This window comes from Pogoniulus pusillus, chromosome Z, assembly GCF_015220805.1.
Source record: "Pogoniulus pusillus isolate bPogPus1 chromosome Z, bPogPus1.pri, whole genome shotgun sequence".
NCBI lineage: Eukaryota > Metazoa > Chordata > Aves > Piciformes > Lybiidae > Pogoniulus > Pogoniulus pusillus.
Window position 1 is genome coordinate 76,275,377 of NC_087309.1, and position 20,423 is coordinate 76,295,799.

Consider the following 20,423-nt stretch of genomic DNA (forward strand, 5'->3'; position numbering starts at 1 on the left):
TTCTTCACCATTGTTGTTATTCCTGTTGTTCACTCATTCTTTCTATTGTTCTATTAAACTATTGAATTTTGCTCCGAATTTGTCCTTTCCATCTTACCAGGAGGAAGGTTTTGGGTAGCAGTTGTGTGAATGACCATGTAGCACTGGCTATGGCTGGGCCTGAAACTATGACAGCCACTCATGGTATCACATCTCAAACACTGCCCATGACAGAGAGATAGTGATTTGGAGTCTCCTACACGGCCTCACCCTGATCTGTCCTTGGAATCATTTAATTTCCTGTATGTCAGAAAGAGTCAACACATATCAAGGAAAGCTGTGCAAAACTTAATGAGAAGGGGCAATGTCAGTTGGAGGTAGTAGAAAGTCGGAAAGCCCCTCAACAATTACAGATCAAAAGACTTAAAGAAATGACCGAGGTCATACCTGGCTAGTCTTTTTTGAATCTTCTGAGAAACTTTTGTTTTCTTTGATTTGGGGCACATCACTACCCTTTTTCCTAAGTTCATCTATCCTCTCTTCACATTGTTCCTTTAGCTCTTTCATCTGGTTGATGCACTGTGACCTGGAGAAAACAAACAAATTAGCAGGCAACTTTCATCCATGATCTCTACTAAAATTTTCTTTCATAAAATTATTTACTTCTCCCCTCTTTTTTTAAATTGTATTATTTTCTTGTGCTTGCATTTGAGAAGTCAGTAAGGAAAAAGAGGTTGTTAACCTAAAACATAAGAAGAAAGTTGTGGTGAAGACAGTCCAATTTCTTCTGGAAGAAATTAAATTGCTTTTATTAGACCAGCTCAATAAGCTATGTGTATTTTCTTGTCTTCCACCAATCAGTCAATTTCTGTTAAGTCAAAATGAGATTTGATCCTTCGACCATTTCTAATGAAACAACAGCTGTGTATTCATATTTTTAGCTAGGCAGAGGAAACAGCAAGGTACTGGTTGCAATAAACTACTGCTAGCTAACTGAATACTCTCAGTATCATCATAGTATCATAGTATCATCAGGGTTGGAAGAGACCTCACAGATCATCAAGTCCAACCCTTTACCACAGAGCTCAAGGCTAGACCATGGCACCAAGTGCCATGTCCAACCTTGCCTTAAAGTGCCCCAGGGACGGCGACTCCACCACCTCCCCGGGCAGCCCATTCCAGTGTCCAATGACTCTCTCAGTGAAGAACTTTCTCCTCACCTCCAGCCTAAATCTCCCCTGGCGCAGCCTAAGGCTGTGTCCTCTTGTTCTGGCGCTGGCCACCTGAGAGAAGAGAGCAACCTCCCCCTGGCCACAACCACCCCTCAGGTAGTTGTAGACAGCAATAAGGTCTCCCCTGAGCCTCCTCTTCTCCAGGCTAAACAATCCCAGCTTCCTCAGCCTCTCCTTGTAGGGCTTGTGCTCAAGGCCTCTCACCAGCCTCGTCACCCTTCTCTGGACACGCTCAAGCATCTCAATGTCCCTTTTAAACTGGGGAGCCCAGAACTGAACACAATACTCAAGGTGTGGTCTAACCAGTGCAGAGTACAGGGGCAGAATGACCTCCCTGCTCCTGCTGACCACACCATTCCTGATGCAGGCCAGGATGCCACTGGCTCTCTTGGCCACCTGGGCACACTGCTGGCTCATGTTCAGGCGGGTATCAATCAGTACCCCCAGATCCCTCTCTGTCTGGCTGCTCTCCAGCCACTCCGACCCTAGCCTGTATCTCTCCATGGGGTTGTTGTGGCCAAAGTGCAGCACCCTGCACTTGGAGCTATTGAACCCCATCCCATTGGACTCTGCCCATCTGTCCAGGCGGTCAAGGTCCCGCTGCAGAGCCCTTCTGCCTTCCAACTCAGTCACATCTGCCCCCAGCTTTGTGTCATCTGCAAACTTGCTGATGACTGACTCCATGCCCTCATCCAGACAATCTATGAAGATGTTAAAGAGGATGGGGTCCAGCAGAGATCCCTGAGGGACACCACTAGTGACTGAATACTGACAGTATTTCACCAAGTGCAGTGCTGCAAGACAACAAAATAGGTATTATGGAAACAGAGTTTACCATTAGGTAAGTTTCAAAAAGAGTATTTCCTAAAGATGCAAGTACTGTGTATCTTTTAAATTACTTTATTAATTACACAGTGTCAGCAGTGAGAAAAGCAAAGCTATCTTCACCACCGTAACTCATTTAGATTTCATCTTGAGCAAACCTGGACCTAGAGCTGTACTATCTAACCTATTACAAAAAGTAATTCCTTACAGTGCTTTCCCACAAGCAGGAATACCATCAGTGACTTCCTCAGTGGAGCTGTACTTAAAAATGGTCCACCAAACATGGGCAATAAACCCAACCTTGCAGAAAGCAGACTCACTGTATCTGGCTTGTGTCACTTCCATGCACATGTACATCAATTCAGTGCTTCAAGAACATACCTGTCATGTAAAGCATGACTATACAGCACACACACATGCCCACAAGATCCCTTTGCTCTTGCTGATCTCAGCCTTGCAAGGAGGATGCTAGCAAACACATACTCAGTAAAGATCTATCAACAGAGGTCCGTGAGTCCTAGATCTGTGATTTAACTAAACAGCAAAGAGATAGTGCTTAATGACCATGGTACACAACAAGCCTGGAGGGAAAAAAGTACTTCAGGTTGGTATAAACATTAGTGTCCATATTCCTTCTGGTTTTGTGTTAGAAGTCTTAAATTACTAGAACTTCACTAATACAATCTATGATTATTCATTATCATGACTCATCTTTATTAAATATGTAATAATGTCCTAAAAAAATAAGAGTACAAAACCAACTCGTAAGCAATAAGCATTGCAAAGCACTCATACTTTAGTTTCATGTAAGGAAAAGAAAAAAAAAGGAAAAAAAAGTACTTTTCAAGGTTTGGCCTGCAAAATTCACATTGTTTGATTATTATGTTGAGCTTTCAATTGAAATTCTTAAAGAAACCTGCCTAAGTGGTGACTGCTGGAAAAACATAAATCAATACATCAGTTACATTTTTGGTGCAACATCATCATGAGAACATGGAAACAGAATATTTTGCTAGTTTTCTCTACCTACATGCCAGAGGATGTGAAGACACACAAAAGGAGAAAGAACTGAACCAAAGGAACCCAGGAGAAATTCCCAGAAATACCAGAAATTTGTATTTAGTGCAAGGAGATTGATGCACACTTGTGTTCAACTATTCACACTCTAGGGCAGTGTGAAATCTCAACAAAAAATGTGATGTAACTGCAATGCAGAACACACAGCTGTGACCTCTGGTAACACAATGAAGTGCAGCTGCTCATCAGATATTCTCAAATGTTAGTTCTTAAACTTCTTCAGTTGACCCTTTGTGTTTTAATTTCCCCTTCACTCTTAAATGAGATTATTGAAGCCTTTCTCCACCTGCAGTGGAAGGAACATCAAGAAGCATAAAAAAACTTGTGGATATCGTGATGCCAAGTATGGTAAGAGCAAATGTGTGCAATTTTAGATGTGCCAGGTGCTACTTTCCAATGATTAACATTTACTAACAATTTACAGTTATCATAAGTGTACTCTGGTTTATTACCACGTCACCTACAACTTCAGAAGCCATCTTTTAGAGAGAACACACTTACAGGTCATATGAAAATTTCTTCTGAAGGTTAGTCTGGTTCTTCTGAAACCAGTAAACATCCAGCTGTAGCTTTCCATATTCTGTCTGCAACTCTTTCAAGTGTTCTGATGACAAGAAGATTAAAGTAAGTATTAAAATACACACAAACACATATATACCTACATATTAATTAGTGTGGCCAGTAGGACAAGGGAGGTTATTTTTCCCCTGTACTCAGCACTGGCCAGGCCACACCTTGAGTACTGTGTCCAATTCTGGGCCCCTCAATTCAAGAGAGATGTTGAGGTGCTGGAACATGTCCAGTGAAGGGCAACAAAGCTGGTGAGGGGCCTGGAACACAAACTCTATGAGGAGAGGCTGAGGGAGCTGGGGCTGTTTAGCCTGGAGAAGAGGAGGCTCAGGGGTGATCTTATTGCTGTCTACAACTGCCAGAAGGGAGGCTGTAGCCAGGTAGGGGTTGGTCTCTTCTCCCAGGCAACCACCAATAGAACAAGGGGACACAGTCTCAAGTTGTGCCGGGGTAGGTCTAGGCTGGATGTTAGGAGGAAGTTCTTCACAGAGAGAGTGATTGGCATTGGAATGGGCTGCCCAGGGAGGTGGTGGAGGCACCGTCCCTGGAGGTGTTCAAGAAAAGCCTGGATGAGGCACTTAGTGCTGTGGTCTGGTTAATTGGACAGGGCTGGGTGCTAGCTTGGACTGGATGATCTTGGAGGTCTCTTCCAACCTGGTTGATTCTATGATCACAACAGAAGTGTAACACAGCAGGTTGATAGTAAGTGTGCTAACTCCACTCATCTGTCACGCTCATTACATTTTGTATACAAATGCACGGATAATTGTTGTTTAGTGACCAAAGATGCACAGGATTGCGTAAGAACGGCCTTATAACCTAACATATTAACAAAACTGGTGTCATACATATTTTTTTACCTCCTTTTCTTCATAAAGAATACTCTCAACTCATTGGCAAACCCTTGCTCTGTTAAGTTTCAGCCCACAAATCTTTGTGAAACACTAATCAGAGCATAGTACGAAATGGCACTCCAGTTTACTAGCCATCGAAGACAAGCTTACAATATTTCCCTGAATAATATGGAATTTACAGTTATGCTTTCCAAAAACCAGAGACATCTGTGACTAAGAGTCTTCTTCCTGACAGAAAGCCCTGTGAGATGGCCCTTTGTTCAAGGCAAGATTGGACGTGGCACTTGGTGCCATGGTCTAGCCTTGAGCTCTGTGGTAAAGGGTTGGACTTGATGATCTGTGAGGTCTCTTCCAACCCTGATGATACTGTGATGGCTCCGTGTTTATAAAACTTAGAAGCAATTCCCAAGTCTTCTGAGCAATAAATTGCTAAAAAAGATTTTTAAGTACCAACATGAATGCAAATTATCTAGACCTATTTTTCTTATTTAAAATAGGAGTTTGTAAATCCAGAGAGGACTGCAAGAATCTACTGTAAGAGGTAGAATGAAGACTAAATCTTAACAATGCACAACGCTAACTCAATTCCGCATTTAGGGTCAGGAGTCCTACATTGTGCTAGTTTGAAGCAGGCTAGAATGCTTTGGTGAGAAGAACTGGATTACAGGCTGTGGAAAGAAAACAATGGTGATGTCTACTTCGTCCACAGTCTTGCTGAGAAGTATAAGAAGAATAAATAAAAACATTACATAACACTCTCGGCACCACTCTTGTTGGGGCTGCTGGCTGAGCTGCATCTCTCTAACCTCATCCTCCATTTTGGGCTAATCCACTTTGCTTCCTAACCTCTGGCCGAAACTCTATTCTTCCTTGGGACTGGGGTAAGGTTGAGAGGGGTAGGGGGAAGGTGAAGGGGTGGTTGAGAGCCCCTCCTGGGGACTCAGGTTTCTGGGAGGGGAGTTGTGTTTCTGTATTACCTTTTATCTTGTATATTTCTGTATATAACTGTATATACTGTAAATATCTGCTTGTATATTGTGCCAGCTGTAAGTATAATCTTCATTCATATTTCCAGAGCTGACTGAGTCTAGTCTGGGTGTTTTCTAAAGTGTGGGGGGGCGGGGAACACCCAAACCATCACATCTTTAATTTGGTGATCAATGTGGGGCAAATTCATTTTGAGTTATTGTTAATGAACTTCAGGAATCAGAATGAAGCTCCTGCATCATCCCCATGACAATAAGAAAGGTAGCAGTCTCAGAAGACACCTGAAAAAGCCAAATCCTGAAAGCAAGGAGCTTCAAAAACAATAATAAAGAAATACAGAGGGGTATCACAGCATACCTCGTAGACCCTGGATTAGTTTTTCATTTACTGTGATGTTACTCATCAGCACTGCCTGGAAGGAATGAACAAAAAAAAATATTTTAATTGTGTCACCAATATTATTATAAACACTGATCAAAATATTCCTAACATGACATTTTCTTTGTAGATCAAAACACACCAGCTTTTAGCTGCTCTAAAGATTTATTACTACAAACAACAAACATTTGGTTTAACGCAGATTTCCTGGTAAACAGGGGCATGGGGAGGAGAGAGGGCACACTGAAGGGAAGGTGCACTTAAATAATAAGAGAAGTCCTTTAAGGAGTCCTGTGAGAATCGAAGAAGGGAGTCAGCTAAATGTGATAAATGATGTATCTCTGGAGCACATCCCTTTGTAGCCTTGACACAGTAAGACTGAGGCTAGAAACACAGGAAACTGGTATTCTCACCTTGTATAACATTTGTACAGAAGCACAGCAAACTTGGAACAAAGAACTTTACCTCAGTCTTCACTGCAAAGGCCTCCAGCCACACTCCTGGAGCCAGGGAAGATTATGGCAGGGAATGGAAGCAAGAGCTGCCCGTCGTAAGTGAAGATCAGGTTTGTGATCACCTGAAGAACCTGAAAGTGTTCAAGTCCATGGCACGTGATGGGATACACCCACGGGTGCTCAGGGAACTGGCAGATGAGGTTGCTAAATCCCCCTCTATTCTATGCCAAAAGTGATGGCAGTCTGGTGCAGTCCTCACTGACTAGAAAAGGGGAAACATAACTCCCGTTTTCAAAAACAGAAGGAAGGAGGAGCCAGGGAACTCCAGGCCAGTCAATCTCACCTCTGTGCCCAGTAAGAACATGGAGCAGATCCTCCTGGAGGCACTATGGAGACAGAAGAATAGTGAACAGACGACTGACTATTATCAGCATGGCTTGATCAAGGGCAAATCCTGCCTGACAGACCTGGTGGCCTTCTATGAACAGGTCACAACATTCATAGATGAGGGATGAGCAACTGATGTCATTTACCCAGACCTGAACAAGGCCTTTGACACTGTCCCACACCACATCCTGGTCTCCAAGCTGGTGACACATGGGTTTGATGAGTGGATCACAAGATGGATAAAGAACTGGTTTGATGGCTGCACCCAAAGAGTGTCTGTCAACAGGTCCATGTCCAAGTGGAGGCCAGTGACAAGCAAAGTCCCTCAGGGATCAGTCCTGGGACCAGTCTTGTTCAACATCTTTGTGCGTGACATGGACAGAGGCAGTGAGTGCATCTTCAGCAAGTTTGCTGACGGCACCAAGCTGTGTGATGCAGCAGACATGCTGGAAGGAAGGGATGCCATCTAGAGGGACCTGGACAGGCTGGAGGAGGTGGGCATAAGCCAAGCTCATGAGGTTCAACAAGACCAACTGCAGTGTCCTGCATCTGGGTAAAGGCAATTCCAAGCACAAATACAGGCTGGGCAGCCACTAGCGGGAGAGCAGCCCTGAGGAGAGGGACTTGGGGGTGCTGGTGGATGAGAAGCTCAACATGAGCCAGCAGTATGCACTTGCAGCCTGGAGGGCCAACCAGATCCTGAGCTGCATCAGAAGTGTGGCCAGCAGGTCGAGCGAGGTGTTTCTCCCCCTCTACTCTGCTCTGGTGAGACCCCAGCTGGAGTACTGTGTCCAGTTCTGGAGCCACCATTACAAGAAGGATGTAGACGTGCTGGAGCATGTCCAGAGAAGGGCCACAAGGACGATCAGAGGGCTGGAGTACCTCTCCTATGAGGACAGACTGAAAGAGTTGAGGCTGTTCAGTCTGGAGAAGAGGAGGGTCTCAGGTGACCTCCTTGTGACCTTACAGTATCTGAAGGAGGGCTACAAAAAAGCTGGGGAAGGACTTTTTATGATATCAGAGAGTGACAGGAGTAGGGGGAATGAAGCAAAGCTGGACATGTGTAGGTTCAGTCTGGACATGAGGAGGAAACTCTTCACTATGAGAGTGGTGAGAGTCTGGAATGGGCTGCCCAGGGAGGTGGTTGAGGCCCCATTTCTGGAGGTGTTTAAGGCCAGGCTGGATGGGGCTCTGGCCAGCCTGATCTAGGGTAGGCTGTCCCTGCCCCATGGCAGGGGGGTTGGAACTGGATGATCCTTGTTGTCCCTTCCAACCCTGACTGATTCTATGATTCTAAATGAAAGCAGTCTGTGCCAAGATAGCCAACACCTTACTGTTATCCAATAAGAATGTTAAGACAGTATTTTACCCAATCACTGTATTCAGTAACTTGTAAAGTTACCACAATCTGTAAAGTGGCATATAAAAAGACTGCTGCTATAGCAATAAATGGCTTCTGCTACTATGTCCACGCATTCTCATGTCACTGTTATTTTGTCTGTCGCTAACTAATATATACAGCAACATATGGTGACATGTGACGTGATGATAAGCACACAGCAAGAGCTGCGGTGAATGCAGCCTGGTGACAGAGCCCAATGTAGCCTGAGAGCAGCGGGAGTCTGCCTGGTCTGGACCTGACAGTTGACACCTTGAAAGAAGTGAGACACTGGGAACATGGGACAAGAATTTGGCTGGAGGGTCATGTTGCCATCTGCCTGGGCCCCCTCCCTGGACTTTTCTCCCTTGTCGTATTTCTGTTACTCCTCGCTCACCAGCACATTTTCTGCAGCAAGTTCGTAAGCAGGTTAAGGTGAGGACTTGGAGACAAATGTGAAGCACTCAGAAGCAGTCAGGGGAGGTGATTCGATAGACTTTAGCGTTTGATTCCCTAAAACAACTGAGCGATGGGACTACAGAAGAATCTGCTGATGAGGTGTTAGATGTTACAGAAGTGCTAAATAGTCAATTACCGTCCCGTGAGGCATCTAGAGCTGGAACTCACTCTCACCTGCCTAGGGAAATTCCTTCACTTGCGACGGGGGAAATGGAAGAAGCGGATCTGTCGGAACACCTATTACAAAGTCGTCCCCCCCGCCCCACCTGGTTTCCGTACTCACATGCACTGCCCGGCGCGCCTGGCCTTCCCTCCCTTACCCTGTCCCTTTTTCTGCCAGTTTACTTTCTCCAGGAGCTGTTTTCACTTTTAAAGTGGCAGTGTTGAATTTGTGTTCTACTGGTAAAGAACGTTTTAGTATTTTGTAAGTGAAAATCCTGATAATGTCTTTAGCTTTTGATTGTAATAGATCTTAGAGTTTAAAAGTTAATGGATAAGGCAGTTTTGGTATGTATAAGTCACAAGGGAAAGTATAGGGAATGCAAGTGGAATACATAATACTAGTAATACCAATGGTAATAGGTGATATTAATGGGGGTATGGGAACAATGGGAGTAATAAATAATAAATAAATGGGTAGTTATAATAAGGCTTAAGTCATTAAAATAGAGTATGTTAAGTAGTTGGTAATTGTAATAGAATAAGTTATTATTTCTCTTCTGGGTTGACTGATTTGAGGCCTTTTTCTGTATACCATGGTACTTTAAAGGAACTTCATGTAATGTTTACTTTTTTGGGGTTTTTTGTTTGTTTGTTTTCAGAATCAATTCAGAGGTTTAACTTTAGCAAAGACTTTTAGTTTATGGATTTCTAGTATTAGCATAGTTAAGGTCAAGAGCTCAGAATAGGGATATTATAGGACTTCTTGTTTTTTTTCTTTATATGAATGGTAATACTTTAGGATAGGGATCATGTCAAGTTTTAGAAGAATGGAACAGTCTTTCTTACAATACACCTGCAAAGTTAACATGGCAAAGATTACCAGATTCAGTTTTCACACACACACACTGAGATTTCATTTGCAGCATGTTAGATTAGTTACTACCTTTCTATAGCAAATACATAAAAACAGGTGACACTTCAAAAAGATGGGTTAATACAAGCCACTGCAGCTATTAAAAGGTACCATCACGATGACTTCACCCAATGAGAACAAACACATCAGATTTGTGAAGCCAGCTAAATATGTAACTGTTAGAATCTTATAATTCTATTCCTTTTTGCTTTTTATGCCATTGAATTATTACCCCATTTTAATTTCTTTTTGCCTTTAACGAGCCTATTAGAAATATATATAAATAAGGAAAGGCTCCTGATAAACTACATAACCAAACTAAACTTTATGATAACATGTATGTAACATATATAACAACAGCAATAAACAGGGAATATATCAAGAGGGAATACAAAACAATTTATTTGCACCAATTGACAAAATACCAATAGATACTGACAGCCAAAATCACTACAGCAGTGAATAGGTAAACACTCAACGGTGAGAGAACAATCATTTTGGAGTGGATCAGATTTGCCACCTCAAGCTTTTCACATTGAACTGAGCAACGATGTGATTCCTCTCCCTAGAAGTAAAGCCTTGATCCTTTTGGATCAACCATGTATGTTAGAACAAACCTTTTAGCTTTAGTAATACAAACCTCACTGGTTGAGACAGAGAGTGAGCAGGTGATCATGTGGGAGTCTCCCCTCTACCATGTGGCAAACACCTGACATTCTAGGAGTTAACAACGTTAGAGTACCACAACCAAGGGAATTGTCCCACTTGTTTGGCTATGGCACTGTAGGGAGGAAAAGTTACTGCCATTGGACTTGCTGGAGACACAAGATCTGAGAATGAGTCTCGTATTTGGCTCTGGCTGGTACCAGCTGCTTCCATTTCCATCTCCATCTCGGGTGATATGCATGTAACACCTTACAATCCAGATTTGGGACTGCACATGTAATTCCACCCTGCAGCTTCAGCATCTATTCCCCAAGGAGCACTTCTTCTATCCAGACTCAACTAAAACTTGCTGTACGCATTTGAAGACCATTAGTGGAGGGAAAACAATCCAGCCACAGACTCTTTCCACACTATTTAAGGTCCTAGAGATATCTGTGATGGATCTCCTCAGCTGGCTCTTGTCCAGCCTGTAACCTACACTGTGAATTCCTACAAAGTACTTATCCTCCTCGTTCTCCACTGCATGACTTTCCCAGCACTCCAAAGCTCTAACAGTAACTACCCACAGCGTAACAACTAACTCATTTTATTTCTAAGCTGTTTTGTAACCTTTGACTTATCACTGATCCCTGCAGTAACACCATCTTACCCCGTGGCTACATAATTTCTCTACAAATCAAGTCAGTAGCTTTTTGAAATTCCAAGTGTGAATACATACATCAGTCTACCTTTGTCACTGACTCTTTCAGAAGGAAACTCCTAGAGGCTTCAAAAACAAGATTTGCTTTTCCAGAAGCTGCTTTGACTCTTACCCCAGACTACTACCTTCACTCTATGTTCAACAGCAGTTCTGGTTTCATAAAATAACTCCCACCACTTTTCCTGATACAGATGCCAGATTTAACTGGGTGATAGCTCCTGCATGTTCTCTAGGCTCAAAACCACCACCACAAGAAGAAAGATGGACTGTTTGGTGTCAGCTACATTTGCCTAATATCACAGCAACATGAAGCAGAAAGGCTGCACATCATGCTTGGCAGAAGCAACATTTCATCCACCAAACTTACTTAAAATAGTGGATGAGCTCCTGTCACCAGCTCTTGACATCCAGTCATCTAGCTGGTCTGCACCGTAAACTCTGTGGACAGCACTTCAGTGACTCCACTGATGTCACTGACTTTTTAGTAATTCCAGGTAAAAAGCTACTTAAGAAAATGAAGCATAAAACATAAAAAAATACTGTAAATTCATGCATGTGCTTTCACTGTTTGCAGGACAGCACTGGAATGTAAAAACACGTCAAGACCGGGGTTCCTTTTCACAGAACAGTAAATCTAAACAATTACCACAGTATTCAAAGCAACGTCCACTATTAGGAATCTGCACTGGCAAGAAGATTGATCGCTCAGATCTTGACTATCCTGGAATATCTTTTTTAATAAATATATGCCTTACAAAGAATAGAAAAACTCTACCTCACCTTTTTTAAAAGTATTCACAAAGACTCAACCCAAATAGAGATGAATTATTAAAGAGATGTGTTTCTCTCAGAAGAGGTGAAAATAATTGCTTGGTTATTTCTCTGAAAATCTTGGACAGGAATTACTTCAAAATATATTAAAAATATAGGCCACCAACGTGTGTATTAACAAAACAAGCCCACCTTCCATTTTTATTTCATTTTAACTCCTCTAAGTCCTTCAAAGACTATTCTGGTGATATTTTGTACATGTACCACAAGTCTTGAGCAGCAAATGGACACCTAATGTTGAACCCTCTACCTGAAGAGCACCTATTACTATCATCAGTCTTGTCTGTTCAATTTGACGAAAATAATAGTCTTAGAAAGCTGACCTAAAAAATTCAGTCAAGAGACTCTACAGAAGAAGCAACAAACTTGAAATGTGCACTCTCTGCTAAACACTTCTAGCAAAAGGGAGAAGAGTGACATTCATTGGCAGCATGAGGAAAATACACAATGGAACAGTTAGCAAGATACTGCACAGCAGTGATCGTACACACTGCTATTTAAACAGTTACGTTCACTTTATTTACAAAGGATTTCCATCCCTCTGGCAACACTGCCCTGTAACAAAAGACCAGTATAACCTTCTGATGTCTCCCAGCATTACCAGGTTTTGAAGGCAGAAGTCCAAGGTACCAGAAAATTTGCAGTGCATTTAGAAATAAACATCAACCATTTCTGCCTACAAATATATACATGTATATCTGGGAAAACAAATATATCTATATCTGTTCTTACAGCTTGACTTCCTTAAGCTTTAAAATATTGGTATACAGGCAAGATAGAAGCCAATCCAAGGTTGGTAAAAATTATTTATATAGGGGGTAGAGGTTTTATTGGTAAGTTTCCAGTATTTCACAGATTATACAATGGATGCTATAACACACACTCAATACCTGTTTTCTAAATATTGTACAGTGGTATGTAATTATTTTAGCACACCAACACTGATTCTACGCCCACCAGCTGGAACATCAGAGCACACTTACTCCATTGCAGAGTGTTTTAATAAATCACAGTCTCATAGAAAACTGTGTCTAAAAAGGCCTACCTTCTCCTGCTGGTGTACTCTGTTGGCATTTTCCATCTGAAAGCTGTGCAAAGACTGAATTTTGTCAATCTGCTGACGCTGTTTCTCTAGTTCCCCTTGAAATTCATTCTTTTTGAGCTCCACAGCACCCCTCTCCGCTGCTGCCCTGCGGACTTTGCCTTCCAGATCCATGATCCGACCCTGAGGAAGAGGAAATTAGCCAAAGTAAAGAGAAGTGCTTCCTCCTTGCCAATCTCTTTTCCAATATATTCAAAGAATAGCATATTTCAGAAAATGAACAACGCTAATGTCATGAATGTGTCAGGCAGGAATACTCACCACACACCCCAGTTTTTCCTAAGTTAAAAGTACAGCATATTACACACACACACACCAGTTTTTCTTAAGTACAGCATATTCTATACCAATTATCAACATTTCAGTTCAGGAGAAATGCAAAGCTGCATCAGTACCTGAGCATCCAAAACCAAAACATCCAAACACCAAAACCAAAGAAATCAAAGAAAGACTGCAATCTATCACCTCTCTGAAGTATAAATCAAATAATTTTTCAAATTTAATCCAGACAACCCTGACATCACAGCACTTTATAGTGTCATGGAACTAACTCAGAGGGCAGATTCATCCCTCAAATCAGTATTTTCCTGAAGACCTGAGAAACACTGCCCAACTTTTACACAACCAAGAAATTACTATTACATGAAGACATATAAGAAAAAAAAAATTATAAGCAGAAAATTGTCATTCTTCTTGAACATTCAAAGAGCAATGATAAATTACAGACTCAACACCATCACACACTGCACATACAAACACAGAGACATAATGTAAGGAATCAAGCTTGACACTATCAAAGCCATTTTTTTTTAAAGGTAGCTTATTTTCATCATTACCAATGGCCTCACAAACACGCAGCAAGGAACTTCAGCAATATTGACTCTGTTACTATCTGCTGGTAGCCATCACGAGGCCACTGACTGAACAGGGAGAAATAGGGATGACTGAAGTCCCAGATGATAAGCCATCATACCCTTCACCAAGGAAAAGCTAATCCATGCCTTTAACTGCATGGCCAGAGATGAGTCCTGTTTGACTAGGGGCCACTCAGATTATGATACAGAAGCTCAATTCCTACAGCTGTCAATTCATTACTAAAATTTGACTCAATCACAAAGAGGATATAAATACAACAGGTGAGGCTCTTGTTAGCCGTGTTTAATCACCATGTTGTTAGTTTTTAGGTTTGATAGTTGAAAAAAGACAAAAAGAAAAATTCTGCAGATGGTGCCAACAGCCATAAACTTTATTCACGTGTCCCTCAACTTCAGAAAGAAGGCTCCAGGAAGGATTAAAATCCAAGCCCTGTAGCCACAGAAAATACAATTACCATTAGAAAAACAACAAACAAGATAACTGTTCCATGTAAGCTGTGTGCCTGCTTTAGACAAGTTTCCTAAGAAACACACATTCAGACTTTTTTACACTCTTTCTGAACAAGCTGCATTTCCTTGTACTCAGTGGGAAAATACACATGCATTCCTTTGGGTCACAAGGAACAAAACCAAAGGTCGGTATCTGCCACATCCATAAACTGAAACAGCACAAGTTAACTGAACGTTTTGCGTGAGCAGAAGTAACAAGTACCATACACACAGGTCTTCAAGCTTCGGGCCCCCCTCAACTACAACAGCCAATCTGCCCATCACCTCGTCTCCACTAATTATAAGCAACAACTATTGTTAAAATTCCTACAATGAGGTGAAGCTCTTAGCCCACCACATGCCAGAGAAGCATCCCTCTTGCGGACTACAGTTATTAGCCACACAAGTACAATGAGACATAGCAAGCAATAATAAAGTTACCTGCAGATCCACGCTGCGAGAACTTGCAATCCAGTAATTTAAACCCAAAACAATGATGCATGCCGTAAGCGCAGTCACGAGAAGAGGTGGAGACTTCATTCCTCGGCAGCTGTTTCCCTGCCCTACCATTTGAAGACAAAAAACAAATGGAATTGAAACCCGCAAATTAAAACAGATACATTACATAGTATCCTCTGCTATGGCTATTTTACATATGCAACACTGTTGTGTTACTGCAATAACACAACAACTCTCAGCTGAAGGTATTCCTAAATTTCCCAGCAGGAAGGTATTTCTAAAGTACAAAGAAAGGCAATCCCACACTATTAGCTTGTACATACATTTTGCATGGATTTAAGGGGGAAGCATAGAATACTCCTAGTAAATAGTGGAAATCTGCAATAAACACAGCCTATGATCCATCCTTTGATCATACATTCCACCCAAAATGCTAACTAGAAAACACTGGTCTACAGATAGAGGACAGATTCCTTGTTATCCCATTTAGTCAGAAAATAAATTTAGTCTCACTCTCCAGCAGTAATTTTCACTTTACTTCCCACACTTGGATAGATCAAATTTATCCCTTCTGATAATACTATTCTAATTTCTTTTGCTCCAAGCTTGTAAACAAATAAATAAATCAGACTGAACCAAACTACTTTAAAAGGCTCACAGGGAAAAAAACTACCCACACACTATCCAACTAATATAAAAATTAAAAAATTACAAACTTTTTCACTCCGTTTATTTCAATGGTAAAATGTTTGTTTTGATTCTCAGCTGCTTGCTTCACCCTTCAAAAAATAACCAACTCACTTTAACACATAAGCCTTACTAAGAGTACTACCACGGTTTGTGTGACAGCAGAGGGCACAATGTGCAGTTGTACCTCATAGAATCACAGAAATGCACTGGGTTGCAAGGGACCCTTGAAGGTCAACTAGTCCAACCCCTCCTGCAGCACGCAAGACATCCCCAACTAGATCAGGCTTCTCAGGGCCACATCAAGTTTGACCTTGAATGTCTTCAGGGATGGGGCCTCAGTCACCTCCATGGGCAATCTCTTCCAGTATTTCACCACCCTCATTGTGAAGAACTTTCTCCTCGTGTCTAACCTAAATCTACTCTAGTTTGAAACTATTTCCCCTCATCCTACATGCCCTTCTAAACAGTTCCTCCCCAGGTTTCTTGGAGGTCTTCTTCAGACACTGAAATGCTACTATAAGACCTCACCAGAATCTTCTGAAAAAGGATGAAAGAACCAAGACTCCTGGCCTGTCCTCATAGAAGAGGAGCTCTAGCCATTTGAGCCATACTCATTCTATGACCTGATCTTAACGAGTGTAATAGCACCTAGCTCAATGAATCCTCAAACTCCATCTTACTCTTTTCTCAGAAGAGTACATAATAATGCCAGGCTCTTGAATGTCTCAAATCTATTTGTTGGAAGTTTGTGAATTTGTTCATACTTGTTCATGTAAGATCTCCAAGGTAAAGACAGAGCAAAACAATTTATGCATGTCAGACTCACAGAAGGGAAGTCAAGTGTCTCTGCCCACAAGGCCAAATTTCATGTATGCACATGAGACTTGTCAAGGGGGAATAAGCAGTAGAGATGACTAATTCAATAGGTCAGTGTATAGTTGGTGGGGAAATAAAAGGCGTCTCCTATCCCCTGCCAGCTGATCTGCCCACCAATTGCCTCCTCTACCATCCAGCCAAACAATGATACAAAGACAGCACAAAGGAAAGCAGCATGTGAAGACCATATCCAACTAGAGCAAAAGCAAGTCTTACTTGGAGACGTACACCATCATGTAACAAGAGAGTCCTAAGAAAATAGCTTTGAAAAGGCAGGGCCTTAATCAGAGACAAGGAGGAAAAAGCAAGGACCCAAGGTCTACTGGATAGCACTGAGAAAACACACAACCTCATCCTGACCAAACTGGCCTATAGGCAGTCTGGTCTGCCCAGACTGGGGAATCCTCCCATCACATGGTGCTATTCTCACTTTTTGCAGATTCCTAAATTTACAGTGAGATCGTGCAAGAAGCTACTTATTTCCAATATTGCCATAAAATTCCTGTGTCTGATTGCCTGAATAAAAAGATACCAGCCTAAGCAAGCAAGACAATCAAAACCTTTTTCACTGAAAAGTTACTTAGCTATACCCAGATATAACTAAGTCAGACTAAAAGGTCCTAGAAAGTGAGCTTTAGAGGAAAAAAAAGCAACAATTTTTTTTTAAAAGGTAAGTCTTTTAAAAAGTGAATCCACAGAAGTGATGTTTTGAGGGTGAGTGGAAATGGAGAAGTAAAAAAAAAAAAAAAAAAAAAAAAAAAAAAAACAAAGCAACCTCTCACTTCTGATTTTATATATACTTAACATGAAGCAGTGATCATGTGGAAAGAAAAATTCAGTTGTTGGTTCTCAGTCATGGCTGGATGTTATCTACGAGTAGCCACCACCGACAGTCACATAGACAGAATCTGTTACAGGCAGTAAGCAACCTTTATGCTTTCATCGATGCACTGATTGCCTACAGTGGTATCAGAAACAGGGTCTAGTACAACGCCACTCAGATTTCTTACCACCTTTTGCAGCAACACTGTCTAGGGGTAAGTTTTTCAAGTTTGCACATAAACACAAGTCAAACAAATGTTTTTACAATGAAGATTTAATATTTGCACAACAAACTGAAGTCTGCAGACCACAAATTTTCTACATACTTTTCACACAAACACATAAATTGCAGGCTGAAAGCAAAAAAACCCAAAACATATCAAAATCCAAACGAAAACTAACAACAAAACAAAAAACCCTATGCAACTGAAAACTCACGAAATATTCAGCAACAGCCACTTTTCAAACTTGTATATTTTGGATGACTGGCTCACTTCAAAGTAGCAATCATCCCAAAAAAAAAAAAAAAAAAATCAAACACAAACACTGCAGGAGAAGATTGAGTCACTATTTGCCCAAATTATCAAATTACACTTTTCACAAGACAGGAAGAGGAAGAGCATTTATGTTACAAAGTTCAGCAACTGCACTCTCATCCTTGTCAGGTGTAACCATTTGATATCCAATTCACAACCTAGGCCTTCCTTTTCTAATGCATTTTAAGTTAGAAATAACAAGTATGAAAATACTGAAACACAGTTATCTGTTCAGAGGGAGAGTGATTATCACCACTGTCCATTAACTAATTTTCAAATAGAGTGGCTATAGCTTTTTGCAGTCATTTGAAAGAACAGAGTAGCCAACCAACCACACTGTCCTGCTCTTTATCTCATCTAAAAGAAATCTCAATCAAGTATGGAGTTAAACAGATGCTGTAAGTTTAAGGCAGGTATGTATTCTGACAAAGAAACCCAGGTAACCAAAGGGTAGCTCTACAAATCCAAAACACCCACACAAAGTTTCAGATCATGCTGTCTAGGTGTACTTGTGAAAAATTGCTACTACCACCTGGAAACACTGTATATGACAACAAAATGAAGCAAGCAAACTTACACACCCGAATTATCTCAACAGCAGTCAGACTGCTCATTTGTTTTAGGAAATTACTTTTTTGACAGTTATTTTCCCCCGTACAACATCAATTATAACATTAGGATCACAATTAACAGGAACACTCACTTGATCTTAAACACTACGAAACAAGAGTATAGTAAGTTTAGGTGCGTTGTGAGAAAACCGTAATACTCTTATCACGCCCTCACCTCTCTTAATATTACACGTACAGTTTCACTGCAAAACATGCAAATTACCTCTAGGGAAAAAAATTATTTTAAATCGACAATGCAAATAGTTTCTCAGGAGCAAAGGGCTCTTAAGATGGAAGATGAAAAGCTATTCAAAAAGGGAAAAAAAAAAATAAAGCGAGGCCAATTCAAAACCTGATCAACCATCCAAACCTTCAGGTTGGCAAGTGAATCCAATGAAGCAAAGCACGGTAAACCGCCTGGGTGCAGGAAATAAACCCAGCATCGGCGGTGCGCCCAACAGCTCAATCGAAAGCTGTGAAATCACCTCACACTCTGCCTTGCTATGGCCCTTTCCGACTCCAAATATCGTAATTTCTACCTCTGCTGTTAATATTCCGAATTGTTATGAGCTAAAGAGGCTTTTCGCTGCGCAACAGACCCAAAGAGGGAAGAGTGGCTGAAGAAAAAAGTAGTGTGCACAGCAGATACTACTGGTGAGTATGCACACAAACTAAGCACAACCGAACCGTCGTGCTACCTCCACTGGCATATACTGCGGCTATCGGGAAGTTCCCGCAGGACGGTGCCGGGCCGGGGCCGCAACTTGCTGCCCGCTCCGCCGGCTTCACCGCCCGCTTCCCGCAGAGACCAGTGGCTGCCGGTCCCTCCTCGCAAACGCCGCGCCAGAGACGTCGCTCGCCTTCCCTGACAGGAAACGGGCTCCTGGAGCCAGCTCAGACGAGCCTGGCGGCAGAAAGCCAAGCAAACGGCGACAAGCCGCAGCCGGGAGTCCCTCACGCCACGTCGCCCACCCCTGTCTGGTCCGTTTCAGCCGTTGCAAAGGTCGCCGTATCCAGCAACAAGAGTCCCAGTCGGCCTCGCCGCACCAGCCCCTAGCCCAGCCTAACCTGACAGGCAGCGGCTGAACCCCGTGGACGCTCCGTTCACCTTGCCGTGACGCAGGAGGCGCCCCGCTCCGAGCAGGAAGACAGCGGCTGGCGCAGCGCCGCCCGCAGCCCCCGGCGGCCACTGCGAAGCGGAGTAGCGGCGGCAGGAAGGGTAGGGGCTGGGCAGGGCAGGAAGTGCAGGGCGCAGAGGAAGCGCGGCGGGCGCAGGGGCAGTGGGCCGCGGTGTGCCGTGCCGGGCAGCGCCCCCGCCCGCGCCCCGCCCCACTGACTCGTGCGCCCGACGGCCGCCTGCGCGCTACAGCGCGGTCTGGGCCGAGGTGCCCTGGCGTGTCCGCGCCTGCCTGCACTAAGCAGCCGGACGGCAGCACTCCTGCCCTTCCCACCAGTCTGCGTTCTGCCAGCTCGCGAAATCTTTCGCCGTCGCTTTAGCTGAGGTCCGAATTGTCAGTCCTGATCACAGGCGCTTGAGTTTCTGGAGAGCAACGTGGGAAAAGCAGAGTGTCTGAAACCAGAAATGACTAGAATAAACCTCAAGAAAGCTGTTTTATTTAGTTACTTTCGACAAACGGGTGGAGCAGGTATTTTCTTCATTCGAAAACTTAAAACCAGTTAGGTAGCACATTGCTCCCGTAGCTGTTAACCGAGCTGGACACTGTACTCCGTTTACCACAGCTCTTTGGGCCTGGCTGGCCAGCCTGGTCTCAGTCCAGCAAAGAGCACATATGTCTGTGCTAGCGGCCACAAGCTTCTCAAGAGCAATGCTGTGGGCAAGGGTGCCAGTCCGGGAAGACAATGCCCACAGCCTTTCCCTCACCCATGGGGTGGGTCACCCGGTCACAGAAGGAGATGCGATTGGTGAAGCAGGACCTGCCTTTCATGAACCCATGCTGGCCGCGTCTGATCCCACTGTTACCTTGCACCTGCTGTGTGTGCGCACCCAAGGTGCACTGCTCTGTGGTCTTCCCCAGTACTGTCTCAGTTACCTCTAAAGTCGTGGTTATAGCATATCTCCAGCTTTTCTGTCTCCTTGGATCACAAAGCC

The 20,423-nt window shown here is 42.9% G+C and overlaps 1 protein-coding gene across 3 annotated transcripts in view; it reads right to left on the reverse strand.

Moving 5' to 3' along the window:
• GOLM1 (golgi membrane protein 1) overlaps window positions 1-19,638 on the reverse strand; it is a 30,721-nt gene extending 11,083 nt beyond the window's left edge. The window contains exons 1-6 of one of the 3 annotated variants that reach the window (XM_064140793.1): window positions 19,422-19,638; window positions 14,761-14,882; window positions 12,899-13,078; window positions 5,882-5,936; window positions 3,615-3,717; window positions 427-565 (exon numbers count right to left, since the gene is read on the reverse strand). In XM_064140793.1, coding sequence (XP_063996863.1) covers window positions 427-565; window positions 3,615-3,717; window positions 5,882-5,936; window positions 12,899-13,078; window positions 14,761-14,859 — 576 coding nt within the window. In that variant the 5' untranslated portion in view covers window positions 14,860-14,882; window positions 19,422-19,638. Of the gene's footprint in view, window positions 1-426; window positions 566-3,614; window positions 3,718-5,881; window positions 5,937-12,898; window positions 13,079-14,760; window positions 14,890-19,381 lie in introns of those variants that run through there. The other 2 variants (XM_064140792.1, XM_064140791.1) reach the window with 2 other exon arrangements.
• Window positions 19,639-20,423: the final 785 nt, after the last annotated feature.